General features: G+C 42.9%; 1 protein-coding gene across 8 annotated transcripts in view; it reads right to left on the bottom strand.

Moving 5' to 3' along the window:
* The window catches only part of LOC124296972 (DNA N6-methyl adenine demethylase-like), a 93,838-nt gene that overhangs the window by 18,616 nt on the left and 59,398 nt on the right, over positions 1 to 15,824 (bottom strand). For 6 of the 8 annotated variants that reach the window (XR_006906492.1, XM_046747480.1, XM_046747492.1 and 3 more), the window contains one exon: positions 8,467 to 8,691. Coding sequence is in view for 7 of the 8 variants with exons in the window: in XM_046747480.1 (XP_046603436.1) it covers positions 8,467 to 8,691 (225 nt within the window). In the remaining variant the exon portion in view is untranslated. Of the gene's footprint in view, positions 1 to 8,466; positions 8,692 to 15,661 lie in introns of all 8 variants that reach the window. The other 2 variants (XM_046747520.1, XM_046747511.1) reach the window with 1 other exon arrangement.

Here is a 15,824-nt window from a genome sequence, read left to right as displayed (position 1 = left end):
ACCGAGCTTTTCAACGGCTCACGATAGGTACATGAAAATCCAGGTCACAAAATTCCCAGTCTAGAAAATATATGACAACGCGGATGTATTTCAAGTGAAAAAGAGGCACAACGGTGAAAGAAATGACAAGCGGTTGTGTATTTTTGACAGTAGCTGTACCCGTAGCTGACAATGAGTCAAGAACCAACCAGCCATTGTTTAACCGTCTCACCTTTGAGCCGGCTGCATAAATACATCAGCGATTAGAAGCGCCCTTTGAGCACAAGAAGTGCCTCTGCACGTCGAGAGTGCCTGTTAAGGGACAAGACGCATCGTATAACTTGCTGCCGAGGGAATGATTCATCGAGTATGCCGCAGGGGCCCCGAGGTTTCAGTTTGAGCAAAATAAACGGCTGATTAGCGAGTTTGTCTGTGACGTGCCATAGACTACATCCATATCGTTAGTTACATGGATATATCGTTGAAATAATACAAACGCATCGCGTCCTTCTTTTTCCGTCAACTTTTCATCGCCATTCTCTCTTTCCCTCTCTCTTGCTCACGCTCTTTGACACTATATTATAAGCCGACCGGTTAACCTTCGTGCTCTTCGACGCAAGGAAGAAGCATTCGAGGCATACAAGGCTGGCTATCCGCCCACGTCGATAGCTCGTTATTGCCGGGGTATGGAAGTAGAAAATAAATTGTTCAATTTCGATGAACCGTCTTGAGGTGACGACCAAGAAAACGACAAAACGAAACTAGAACATCGCGCAGCCTACGATTGCACTTTCCACATTATTCGCTCATTACAAGTGGCTGGAAAGAAAGGTAGTAAGAAATGAAACTGTTGGTCATGTTGCGGTGCGCCAAAAGGATGACCCTTTGGTGGAGTAAGAAGTTGCTCGCAAGCGAAGCCGCCGAGGAAAATGTCTCGTCTTCGTCAATTCCAGCTAGAACCTGTAGCAAAGTGTGCCGAAGCAGAGAACACAAACATATCCTCAAAGTGGCCACGGGGTCGAGACTGCGGTGAAGGCCGATAGCATCGAAGACGGGCGTCGAGCCAAGCCGTTGATTCCACTCCCACCCGCGACGCGCAAAGGAAGAAGAACGGCGGGTGTCGGAGGATGAGGCGGAGGAGGAGGAAGAGAAAGAGGAAGAGGAAGTGGCAGAGGGGAGGCAGTCTCGGGAATATCCTTCCTTCCGCAAGAGAGCAGGCAACGTGACCTAGGCCAACTCAAGCCGCCGAAGCCGGGACCCAAGCACAACCCTTGGGGATGGGATGATGCTCGCCCTCAACCAAAGGTAAAGAGCACCGTGCCGGACCTGCTCGAGGAACTACCGGAGCTCTGGTGTTTGAATCGAACCCGACACAGCCATTTTTCGACGTATCCAGTATCGGCATTTGGTTGATTTCACACTAGATACTGTAACAGACTGGTGGAATTGCCTTTTGTGCAGTACAGCTTTGTACAATTAAAACTTTTGAACACTCAATACAAATTTTCTTGGCAAATATTGACGATTTTATTTTCTAGAAAACAGTCGGAACTTTACCCATGGGCCAAAACTTGTTACAACCAGTGCTGCATGCTCGCAAGAAATCCGGAACCTATGTAAACACCGAGTGAGGTAAAGTTCGGCCAACTCCGGGAGAAGCTCCCACTTATGTTATTCAAGTAGAAATTTGCGATTCAGACTACTCTATATCATTTGAAGGTTATTTTTCGTTTGGCAAAATGGATATGATTACGTCCGCTCGCTGAGGAACTTTGAAGTAAATATATAGGAGGTCAGGAATACTGACTTTTTACCATTTTTCTTTCAACGATAAATCTCAGATAACGATGTAATGCCAGTTCCAATACATCGATATACCTACTGCACGTATAGCACCAACTTGATTCCGTTGACAATTGTAATGTAACTCAGTATTATTCCATCTAACAGCAATATGTTGCTAAGACTTGCACCAATGAACGAGTGTTTACGGTGTACAACTTCATAAAAATTTTGGGGGAGTTATTTCGCGAATGAATTTCAAGGAGTAATGTTAAAACTTTAGTCAAGTTGGGGCCTGTAATTGGACACTTTAAATCCAGTTTGGGCGACAGACCGTAAACCAGATACCCGACGGTCGATCCACATATCGGAACCAAAGATGCCGTGTCGCGGTCAAGTGGTCACGTAGCGTGGGGTAAATTTATCGGTAAGTTGGTCACCGCAATCAACGACGCATCGATACGATGATTCGATTAATTTTCCATCCCGTAGCTTCTCTAACTTAATTGCCGGACACCAAATTCTGCATTTACGGTAGGATTACCACCAGCCAAAAACAACGTTATACGAAAACAGACTGCGTTAACCACGACATAATGATTTGAATTTTCTATAACTGAACACTTGCAAGATTTCTAGATATTCATTAAGCATAAGCCACCATAAGTGTAAGACGTACAATTTCTGAACTAGTTTTGTACCGTGAAAATGCTTTCCACTTTTTAAGCTAAATATCCGAAGAGTGGGATCAATGTCGACGGTCATTTCATCAGCATCCAGAGTGCTGTAATCGCAGTCAGGAATCATCGGAAATGAAACTTAGTTGAAAATGGTTTTTGCGAATACAGTCGATATTTGGCTACTTTTAGGGCACTATCAAGTTTCACAATTGGTATGATAGTTTACTTTACATACAGAGACAGAAAAGAAACGTGAGCCTACAGATCACTAGAATAACGCCGTGACGCTCAGTAACTTACATATGTACACCATGACAGAGTACTTGTCAAAACTCGAATCCAAAACGGTCAAATTTGAACGGCAAGTGATGGTGTTTCAATATAACGAAATGGAAAATGAAGGGGTCTATCGTAATGCATGAGAAGTTTACTCGGCGTGAGCCTCACTCGACGTATATGTAAGTTTAGTCGACAATGTGTGGTCTGACCGCTTAAATCGATACCAACGCTCCTCCCCGTTCGGGTCTTCCGGTATACCCGGCGAAATGTATTAAATGCACGATTCGCCACAAATGCATGGCGGTGAAATAGGCTGTCAGTGTAAACGTGTTATGTGGTAAATGTGGGCACATACATACGGTATTACACGTCTGTAGATATTACGTCGGAAATTGAAGTTTGCGGTGTTTGATTGAGGAAATCGGTTTCGGAAATCGGACAGCCTCGATCCTCGTGCAGCCCCATACGCGGTTACGTTATGTCGCGAGGAGGAAATTCTCTTCAAACGTAGAGTAAACTCAACGTCGGAAAAACGTTTCTTTTCTGCAGCGTGCAAACGGAGACAGAGTACACTTGAACACGAATCCCACCCCAAGGCGTCTAACCCCAACTGTCGCAATTCGCGACCAGATAAAAGAGGCAACCAGTTGCCAGACGAGGGTTCTGATCCTCGAGCGGTGGGACTCTCGACGTTGGCCTAGATCGCGGTGTCTAACTCTCTCGGAGTGAATTTACGACCGTCTTGAAAACACCCCTGCGGGGCTAGACGGGGGCGCTGCCGACCCTCGCGGGGCTCGACCTTCGTGTCATCGCACCCTCCTGATCTCCGGTAGGACCATTTTACACCCCCCGAGCCATCCGGTAAACGCTTTGAGCTCTTAACCCTGACCAGACTCGCATTGAACGAGGTCATCGGGGACCAAGAAGGCTGCCACACCGCGATTCGGAATTCGGCCAACGTCTTCCTCGGCGAGATGGCCAACCCTCGACGTAACAATAGGCCAAAAGAAAGAACCGAGTTTGGTTACGCTCAGAGGTTTAACGGAGGACCATCTCTCGGCGAAGAAAACTAGGAAGGGGCCGCAGACTGGTAGCAGACGGTGGCAGCGACGGCGTCGGCCACCGCCGCGGCCGCGGGGGCGGTGACCGCCCGCCAACGAGAATCAATACCCGCAGGAACAGGAACCGCCGACGTACGTGAAGCGGGATGGGAAGAGCTGAAAGAGGGGCGAGCCAGAGCCAAAGAGAGACGGAAGATCGGCGCCGCGCTAAGCCGAGTTGAAAGAGGCTGCTGCCACTGCTACAGCGGGGGAGGTGATGATGGATATTATTCTGCTCGGTAGCAAGAATGGGATTTAAAAGAAAGATTTTTCGTGATTCGGGGAAGAGGTCTTTTCACCGTAATACAAAGTCTGAAGAAGTCGTGGGTAGTTCACGAAATGAAGTTATACTGAGAATTGAAATTTCGTATAGTAACAGATGCTAGGGGTTGCTTACTTGAGAAATCATTGACTCATTACATTCGAAATCACTCATCCCATTTCCAAGCAAGCGAGCATTTATCCGACGTCTATGTATTATGGATATATTCTCGAAGTCATCTGCTGTTATAAGTGAAAAAAATTTAAGCGTTCACGAAAATGTTTGTGAGAGAATAAAAAAATTGATTCTAATTTCTTTAATAATCTATGTTATTGATTGAGTACGCACGTATCCCTACTCGTAAATTGATTATTGTTTATCTGTAATAATTAATCAATCTCCATTTCTTGACAGTCTAGAAGTCAAGTATTTCTGAAATTTAGAAACCATACAAAGTCGCAGGTAATCTCATTGATTCGGAAATCACGGGAATCGCAGTCGAAATCACAAGAAATCAAGTCCTTTTGAAAATCGTCGAGTCACCGAATTTGCGAGTGAGCAGCCCCACGATCAGATGAGTTTTTACTATCGCAGAATGAAGATTAGTTTTATATACTGTATAACACATTGTACTATATTTTTTAGTAATAACGACGTAAGAGAATATCGGAATAAATGTCATACCGCGACAGCAAAATCCATCTGTTACCATACCGTACGCAAATGTTCAGTATACCCTTTTCTCCGCGAGGCAATGTCAGTTGATCGATTATTATTCAACTAGCTGTAAAACCCTCGCTCGTTAAAGCTCGCTCGGGGTCGGATGCCTAATGTAACTGATATTTGTGCTCGTGGGCTCGCTGCGCTTGCTCGTTATCAGTGTTTTACCAGATGATACGAGATTAATGAGATACCTCACGCTCTCACTGCTCACTGCACTCAGCAGAAACTATGGAGCACTTGTCCTGGGAGTCGAAATTCACCAGGTAGAGGACCTAGAAGTCGCAATTCATCAGGTAAATCACCTCGGACGCAGGACCTACGGTGCGCTTATCCTGGAGGTCGAAATTCACCAGATAGAGGACCTGAAAGTCGCAATTGATCAGGTAAATTACCTGGACCGCAGAAACTATGAGGAACTACGGAACGCTTGTCCTGGAAGTCGAGTTTCAGCAGGTAGCAGACCTAGAGCGCAGGAACTACGGAGCACTAGTGCTGGAGGTCGAGATCCACCAGGTGGAGGACCTGAACAGCCAGAACTGCGGAGTGCTTGTCCTGCAAGTCGAGAGGCACCAGGAAGTGGACCGGAGCGCAAGATCCAGGAGGTAGAGAACCCGGTACTCGAAATCTGCGGAGCGCGATTCTCATACGTCTTCTCTACTGCGCGGTTGTTTCCGGACTGAGGAATTCGGCTAGCTGATTTTCGTCGTCGACGATTACTGTTGATCGATCATGTCAGAGAGAAAAAAATTTTGTTGACGTCACTTTCTGAACATCCGAACATCCGAACATCCAAAATTTGGTTTCAAACTTTAATGCTATGTACGATGTATGATATTATATTACATTATGTATTATATTATTCAATTCTTTCTGCTGTATCAAGTGCGGGACTGTCCTGCACAGGCCATGACCATAGACCGATGACCATTGCCGTTGGCCCTCCGATCGACCATCGTAGTAGACCAGGCTCATCCCGCTACTTATAACGCATTCAACTAGAACCCTAGACCATGCCGGAAAGATTAGACGTTCAAAGCAGTGATTACTCGACCGATTTGTGGAGTCATCGCACGCACGCGTTCTCCGTTTCGAGCTCTTCGTTGTCGACTTCGTCGTAATGTAGGATCAGGGTACGTAGTAGTAGGAGCCGGGGTCACGTCGGTGTGAAGACCTTCTGCGTGGCCTTGAGGATCGTCGGCGTTGGCTGCACGTGGATGCCCATTCGCAAGAGCGTCGTGTCTCCGCGTAGGCGCGATAATGATACACCAACCACACGAGGAGGACGACGAAGGAGCAGAGAGACCACGACACCCGTTTGGAGACTGGTTTGCCCAGTAACCTGGGTAGGTAGCGTGATTTCCTCGCTCGAATCTCGCGGAGAGAAAGGATTCCCGCATTCCTGCATGGGGGCCTGCTGCTGACTTACTTAGACGCGCGGTGGTCTCGAGAGAAAAGTGAACCGACCCTAAATCTGACACCGCTACAAGTTCACAGCTTTAGTTAAACGCCACTCGAAAGTGAGAACGCAACCGCCGCTAATTACGACACGCACGCGCATCCGGAATTAGCAAAACACCCATGTTCGATACATTATCGCGCTCGCTCACTTCATTGAACTTAAACAAAAAAGCGTTTAGTATCTGTTACTATTCTTTCTCATTACGATCACTGTTACTATATATACTTTCTTGTGACTGTTGCGAAAATTTAATGCTTGTGCGACAAAAAATTGATGTTAAAGCCTTATTTAACTAAAAAAGTAGAGTAAGCCTCACAAACTGATTGTGCGTTGCAATTACCAAAAACGGATCGGCAATAGCGCAAAATGGTTACGCGTACCTCGTCTTTCGTAATTCCAACGATATTCAAACATTTGTTTTAGCAATACCTGTTTTACTCAATTTTTCTAGTTACTGTAACAAATGAAATTTTTCTCAGTGTACGCATTATGGTTAGAGGAAAAATTCTATCCGTACCCGAAAGTAAAAACATCTCGCGTATGGAGTTACTTTTGAGTTCATTTCATAGTAATACAACGATTTAAACGAATCGACTTATCATACCGATTGAATCACAATTTGGAACCAATATTTCCAATTCAGCATGCTTCTTTTTTACTTCAAAGCGGGAGTGGGACAGGCCTGAGACAAAATTTACCCGTGGTAAATACACGGAGTGTGGCAAACTCTCGGGCGGCAACAAGCTGCGAATTTAGATTGGGAATACGCAGTATAATAATACAACTAACGACACGAGGGAACGTTGCACGCATCGCATCGCTGGCATGTGTGGAGTAAAGGAAACTGGAGCATGTTACAGATACCAGCATAGGCGGTGCTGATAAGCGTCTCGAACCATTCCGATAAGCAAACAACTATGCTACCTACACGGGAAGAAAATTATACCGTCGAATGAAATGTTCCGTTGATGCCAGCGAGGAGTTCATACGCGACGGATAATATGTAACATCTGAATTTAAATGGCAAATGATACCATGTCCGTTACGACCTTTGGAGACCTTCGCTCTTCTCCATTCACCGGAACAGTTGTACAAATACCACCATCAAGAGACGCTGTCCACAAGAGAATACGGACGATATACACGGTAATTGGATTATGTCCAGTACGGAAACCAGCTGCCGCAGACCAGTGCCTCAAGCATTATATGTAACCCGAAACCTCGAATTGATCAATCATGACCACGTAACACATCGGACAAGGACAGATGAGGCAGTTTCTGTGACTGACGATATCCGTGTGGCCATCGAATTCTCGTTTCAATTTCTAACTAACGAAACCCTTGTAATCAACACGGTTAATTTCGTCGGTAACGATCAGAAGTAAACGGTATATTTTATTTTCACTGAAGCAAATGTTACTTGTCAAAGAATCGCTGATTCACGAGGTCTGCTGATAGCAAATCTCAACGGCTCAAAATAGACTGTTGATCTAAAGAGCATGGATGAAAAATCTCTGTGGAAAAATTACTAATTTCCCTAGGATCATAATTCACCTTTTTTCAAAATTGTTTTATTTTTCTACACTGCTTTCTATTCTCGATTAAATTTTGTAATATTATCCATTACTGTCATGGACAAATAAATATCCTATCGATCGATCTATCTATCTTTCTGTCTATAGTGACGTGTTTACAAATGTAGTGCTGAAATAAGCACGCATTACACAAACATTTTTTAACGGTACATCAATTTTTGCTAGTTGCGTAGAAAATCGTTCCCTGTTACTTATTACATACGTACACCGATCGAAAAATGTATCCATACCAAACTAGAATTTCCGTGTCAACGTTTTCGATACCGCATATTTTCACCTAGTACGTCAATAAAGCAAAAGCAAGTCTGATACGAGTAGACCAGGTATTCCAGGGTCTTCCAAAATCACTGTATTTCTACTTCAGCGACACAAGACCGTTTATCGCTGTTTCAACAAATCACCAATTTCTCATATCACCCAGAATCGATGCTATCCAATTCAACCGATGAGTAAGGTGCAGGATATCTTCCCACCTACTTCAAGGACAAAAATCAAGGCATGCCTCCGTCCCTCAATTCCGAGGGCTAGTGAATCCGGTAACCGAAAGCGGACACGCTTTTCCACCTCCGGCAAATTTGAGTAAAAAGGGACTAATAAATGAACTCACCATTGACACAACTGGTGGCGCCGGATTCCCGTTGCGAAGAGCTCCGGACTGCTGAACAACCGCGGGTGACAAACTGTCCTTGGCCTGCTGCATGGCGTCAACGTGGAGTCCCTGTTGCTGCGGGTGTTGTTGCTGTTGCAAGCCGCCAATACCTGCCTGAGGACTACCCAGTCCAACCGTCGGTGTATCCGGCGTGCTGACCTGACGCGCGATCTTTCGGTAACTCTGTAATCATGTGACACAAAAAAAAACGAGATTATTTAACGGGAATATATGTATCTATATAGTGCCAGTGGCATCGCTGGGTGCTCGGGGGACTTTAAGACGAGTCTACTGTGAGTGTAAGGTATAAAGTCGAACGAACCTCCGACAATAATTGAACCTGCATGGAAGATTCGTAATGGAATCCATAGTACATCCCAAGTATTCGTCAATTTCACTCAACTCAAGACAGCTCGACATAGTCAAGTAACGAGTCGATATTGTTTTTCTAGACAAATCCTATCTCCATCAATCAATCAAAGCCAAGTGATTTATATCTGATTTCCAACTAGTTGGACATACGCATCGATAGTAAAGTAATTAAACGTAAAGTATGATTCTAGTGTGAGGGAAAGTTTTAACGATGATTATCAATATTCGAACGGATTGACGAGATATGGTAGCAAAATCTTATTTTTTTCCTTTCTATTTCCGTACATTATGGAAAGATCATCGGCGACACGCGAATTTCTCATGAAAATTTTTTATTCCCCTTTACAACTGATTCAACTGTTACGCTAGCCTGCAAATTATAAGTGATAATGAACTGTAAACTGAATACAGGAACAGTGTCAAGATTTGGGTCAAATTTAACCATTCGTTTCTTTAGTTAATGTATTTATTTATGTATTATACAACTCACTTATTGTTATTAAAAATATCTCCTTCAATTCATAGATAATGCTTCGAACGCATTTCACTTTTTTGAAGGAAAAAAAGATACATTATATAGACACTGTATTTTGCCGATGTGGTAGCATAAAATCTTTCGGCATACGTTGCAACATTAACTCGAATGATTTACACATCGGGAAATGGATAGCTGTACTCAATGAAGCGATTCGAGTCTCGATTTGAAACGTAAAAAATAAAGGAACGAAAAACTGATCGTCCAGTGGCTAGAATAACCTCTGTATACGTGCCGGCGTGACCCTATTGCTAAAAATACGTGGCTAAAGTGGGTCACAACGGTTAGATGGCTTTCCATAAAGTCAAACAAAGAATTCCTGTCGGTATCTACGACACAGCTCAGCTAGCGAATCGTTACAATTTCATTCATACGGTGGGCATGAGTAGTGAAAAAAACGCAAGGGTGAGACCCAACATCAGGTGCTCCGTCGAAAATCTACAGTCATTGCAATTTGCTGGATTACCTCGTACGGACAAAGTCGATTTATACACGAACTTCAAGTCAAGCTTTAAATTCTTTGCGAGTTTATTGATATCGAAGACATTTCTGAAACTACTGTAATTCGTCTTTGATCTATCGTTGAGGTCTACAGCCTCGCCTATTTCGACACGACGTGTGCGACAAGTAATTATCGTAAAACGGGCATCGCGAACTTTGTCAAAATCGACGAATTAGAAATTCGATTTTTCCATACAAGTTCGAAATAATTCTTACGAACACAACGAGTAGCAAGAAATTTTATGCGAAATGAAACCAGTGGATGCAAGTAGAATACAATATAATAGAATTATTTTCTAACTCTGAGCTGATTTCTGACATATTACACTGATATATTGTGTAATTGATATTCGATCAATGAAATCGAGTTAGAAAAGATGCGTCAAAAGACCTTGAAAAATTTCAAAAATTTATAAATTTCTATTACCGTAAATCATTATTTCTACCCATAATATGTATAAATCAAAATATCGAATCTGATTTATTTTCATGAACGATTACAGTTTTCCGGTCGAATCCATTTACATAGCATATAGAGCTATGGTTGATTCGATTGACAACAAAGATTCAAATTCTGAGACAGCGCAGCGCTCCGGGAGGCGAGTAGACGTCTCGTCTCGTCCCGTCTCGTTGGGACGTCGATGAAAATGAAACAATTGAATTTCCTACAGCGCACCAGGACCCCGAGAGTCGTTTCGTCGTACCCTAAATGAGTATACGTAGACATACGTCGTCTAACGAAAGTCAAGGGGTTGTCCCCGAGGAGTCCAATGCCCCTATTACGATACACATGTGCACGAGGTGGCTGTATATGCGCGTAAATGTATATTTATTAGGATTTATAAATAGGCGGCTTCTTCCAACCTCCGTGCGTCCTCGTAGCTAGAACCGAGCCGGGGGAGTGGAAAACGCACATGCTTCGCTGGTGCCGGTGACGACGTCGACGACGACGACGAAGATACGCTGCAACACTTTCAGGCGGTTTACCCCCAGCTGCGAAATACCCCTGCGGGGTTGGGTCCGTCGACGATGCGAAATCTACCGGCTCGAAGAATTATACGAAAAATGTTCGCAGTTCAAGCTTTTGTGCGGACGTCCGAGATCTGGCCGAAAGCACTGTTCTTGCCAAAAATTGAGGTTTCGATTTTTTTACGTATTCTGTAGTAATGCTTGAACGATCCTAAAGATTCTTATTGTATGAGGGAACGTAGGATACTCCTTTATAATAGGTATATTGCTATTTTTAGTACAGTTACGAAAAACGTAGATAAGCAAGTACGATGTGTAGATATATATATATACACACTTATAAGTTTGTCGGAAAATTTTCATATGTAAATAAATTTCTTGTTCGTAAATATTATCAAGTTTCAGACGATTCAGCGTTATGTGATTCATTTTCTATTTCACTCTTGATTTCCAATGCTCGGTTATAAATAAATTATCGACAACGGAAACGAAAAAAAATTAATATAAGACGTAGAAACAAACATGAAGAAATAGATATACTTTCCGTATTATCAACGGAAAGATTATTCGCAGCTAAAACGATCGATTCATTAATAAAACCTGTTCTTCGCTGGCTCCGATGCAGAGTATATATGATATAAATAAATCTATGCTGATGCGTTGGAAAGATAAGACTTTTTGCATACAGCGGATGTATAGGAATTTATTATCATAATTCAGCTATTATATACAGATATAGAAACGACAAATTTACATCAACGTCACGTTTATCAAGAGAGCGTTGATAAATCGATGACGTTCGTCGCGTGAGGTCCGGAGGGTTTGTTTTCCATGCGCTGCATGAATCGGATTAAGGGTAATTTACAAGAGGGTCGAAAAATGCTTCTACATTATTGCTGTTCTATTTTCTCGTTCGTCCTTCATCACCGTGGTTTGCGCACCGACAAATGAGATTGAGGTGGAATAATTTTCGTTAACATTTTTTCAACAACAAATTCGTGTTACACCGTACAAAAAACCGGACGACAAAAATCATAAAAAATACAATCGTTACGTCATTCGTTGACAACGTCAAAGAAAATGGTACACTGTAATATTTTATTCTCTTATTTTCCTCTTCGCCACACACAGCACAGATAACGAGGGTGACACACGATACCGTAAGGCAGGCGGTGTTACCGTAATGGCGACGAGTAATCACGTCGATATTATGGACGTGATATGTATCTATGTGTATATAATACACTCTTGTAACGTGTTCCCGTTGAATCGATATCTAGAAGTACAAGCTAAGCAAACCTAGCCGAACCCTGGTTAAACGAACCCAATCCCAACCTCTGAGCAGTTGATAAAAGCTAGGTTATTTTTACCAGGCAATCAACGTACGTAGCCGAGCACATAGATACTTTGAAACTAACTAGTACAGTACCTAGATAATCAGTTGCCCAGTAAACCGAGATAAAATGCGCAATTCGATTCGAATTCTTACATGTTGGGCATCGAAGTGAGTCGAAAGTACAAATTCGACAGTTGGTTTCAACAATCTCTAAGCTAATCTTCTAATTTTTCTCAACGGTTAGAAAATTCGTGCTGCGAGCATGCGTTCGCTTCTGACCCTCGATTCTCTAACCCTATAACGTAAATATCAAGATGTAGATGCGTGTACGTGTACATGTATGTCTGGTAAGAGGCATCATAAGAGGAAAAAAGTACCTAATCTACACAATTTAATAACCGGATAGAAACCGGTTATCGACTAACATCGCTCCTCGTCCTCAAATGAAATATATATGAAAATTCGTTACACGAAAATCCCGGAGCTTCTCCAGGGTCGTAAAGAAGAAAGTATTTTTATTTTACGAGTGAAAAAGATTCTGCAAGTAGTATACATGGCCAAGGGTAGGGGGAGGGGGAGTCGCAAGATTATAAACCAGCCCAAGATTTTATTCCTTCGGATGATTTATTCGACAGTCAGTCTCTTAACGACCCCAAGAAAAATAAAATTATACCTATAAGCTACGTACACGTAAGCCTCGGGACTTTCTTCTCAAATGACGAAGAATAAAAAGAGTACTTCTTCGTTTCCCGATCCGAAATTTCTCTTTCGTTCCTTTCTTATAGTCTACATATTATACCAGCGTAAATACATGCAAGGAATAATGATAAACGAATAACTAAATCCTGGAAACTTTACAGGATAACACGTTAAATCTTATACAGCATCGTACATAAATTTTGTGTAGACCGCGCTAATACAAGAAGGAAACCGTGAATGCGATAGTTGAGAATACCGGAAATGTGGCAAACCAGTTTCCGGATGTTGCGGTTGACCGTATGCTAGAAATAGTCGGTGACTGCGTAAATGGCGTACTCCAGGATTCCAGTTTCAACGTTCAACAAGAATGATCAATATGGTGCGTACTTTTCTGTTTCTTTCACTAATCCCGTTTTGTTTCTTCAAAGAGAAGATGATCCGAACAAGCGAGCCATACAGTGGCTCGTGATTATTCGCCATAGAAATATGGACGGTCGATATGTAATATACGTCGAGCTGACGAGGAATACCGTGAGCCCGTTACGAAGTGAAGGAGATGGAAGAAAAAAGGTGAAGTAAAAAAGAATCGAAATTCGAACATAAAATAAGGTGAAACGAAAATACGTAGAAAGAAATTCATTCCCTTCCGTTCCGACGTACAATCTCTGCTCTACGATTGCGGACCCGAGTCGCGGACGACCTTTTCATACGTCAGTCAAAATTTTCGCAGATCCTAACGCGATCGGAAGCCTCTTCAACGCGCTCAACGAACCGTGCACGGGGCCCTCCGAGGATATTCCCCCTCATAATTCGGACCCTTGACGACGACCCCGAGTGCCGAGGGTCATTTGCCCCGCTCCTCGAGTTCTCGGGTCAGAATCACGCGCCTATACGGAGACCACGTGGCGGGCCACGTGGTTGCCGAACAAGCGTAGGCAGCTCGACGCCGTTGTCCGAACTCTTCGATATTTCTGGCCAATTTTCGGTGAACCAATAGCTCGGTTTTAGAGTGTCTTGGGTCTGGATGAACGGAGCGATTACCGCGTACAGACATGTTCAATTTGAAGGTGACTACGTGGACGGATTGAGTACGATTCGTGCAGCAACTCCTCTGCAGGCTGGAAAAGTCGCGATCGTCGTTAATCATTTCATTTGCGGTCATAGCGTGTCGTTAATAGCATGGGACACCGCCTGACCTGAATTCCGTGGAATGGATGCTTGCGCAACGCGGTATAAAACGGCGGCTTCGCATTTAACAACGACATCTAAGCGCTTCGGAGCCATGAGAAGGGCCTGGCGGACGTGCGATAACGACTCGAAGGCCGAAGATTCTAAGCATTGGGCAATTCGTTGGACTACCGAGAATAAGACGGATCGATAAAACTCTACCGGGATAAAATTGATGAAATTGGAAAAATTGAGAGAACTTCGTTCGTTATAGTTGTACATGTAATACCTACGTGAAACACGCCTTACACTTGCACGGTGAAAGTATCCGTCGTTCGTGCGGGTTAATCGACGAAAGGAAATCGATTCGACGCCTAAGTCACCCGACAACAGCTGTCCGTAGACTTTGACTTTTCCCTGCGAGCGATTATGCGACTGAGAATTTCTCAAGATACATATATATGTATATGATTATTTATATATATACGCTCTAATGCAGTTGATAATGAAACGTATGAATTATACATATTTTATATAATTTCTTCAATGCAGAAATATTACCGAAACAACGATGCATCAAATTATTTATTGTACTTCGCGTATGTTAGAAACAGCTACGCCCATGTATCGTATAACCTGCGTTACTTTGGGTGTTTCACAATTATTCTTACTATCATTGGTTTTTTTAAAATGATCTCTATCACGCGGTTGAATAACCAAAAAGAAAAACAGAAAGAAGAAGAATAATAGGTATGCCCGGTGTATAGATTCATGAATAATCAATTATTACATGGCCACGCTTTTAACAAAGACTAATCAATTATAACGGTCAATCAGCTATAAGTATTCGTCAAAGTAATCGGTTTAACACATCGTCGTATACGCTTTCAAAATGACAATACTGCAGCGGAACTTTGACATGAAACAGATTTGTATACCTAATCCGCCGCTCGCTATTATCGAACAAATCAATTCATTAGTCCCGCTGAACGTTTTCTTCTTCTTACACGAGGGATGATAACGAAAACAAAATACCAACAATATCGTTGATACAATCGATATGTATGAATGATTTCAAACGAAGCTCACTCATTTAAACATAAAGATAAGAATTATATATAACTCTACGACTGAATCCCTGGCGTTGAATAAATAATTGATGGATTTGTCTGAACGTGGCAGACATTAGCAATAACCCCGCGGATTGATCATCGATCGACGCTGTCTTCGATATTAGCCAAGATGCGATACACGTGCAGCAAAATTGTCGAGACCTTTACGACAATTGATCGGATTTTCATCACATCTAAGAAATTATTCTCAGTAATTTGTACAAATATCTCCTCATCTCTTATCCCGAAACAACGATGTGAGTCGATCAAGTTCACGTAACGCGCTTTCGTCCGTATCGTGTTTTCGTGTAATGCGAGATCGGTGCGTGCGATGACGTCACAGGTGGCAGGAAGGCGGGTGGGTATGGCAACGCGTATGTCCGATCGTTAGGTACATGATACATACACGCTTGTATACATATGTAACATACGTATGCTTATGTATACACGTTAAAAACTCACTGTCTCGGAAGGACGTCTGGTGTGCGTTCCGTTGTGCCCCGTTGGCACGTGATATCGGTAAGTTTATATTCGTTGCGCGGTTCCAGCACCGCGATGGTGATGTAAAAAAAAAAGAGTTACAAGACAGGTTTTCCTCTTGTTTTTTGTTTTGCTTTTTTTGATT

Source organism: Neodiprion virginianus, chromosome 1, assembly GCF_021901495.1.
Source record: "Neodiprion virginianus isolate iyNeoVirg1 chromosome 1, iyNeoVirg1.1, whole genome shotgun sequence".
Lineage (NCBI taxonomy): Eukaryota > Metazoa > Arthropoda > Insecta > Hymenoptera > Diprionidae > Neodiprion > Neodiprion virginianus.
The sequence above is the reverse complement of the archived record's forward strand: the minus strand, read 5'-3'. Positions and strand labels throughout refer to the sequence as shown.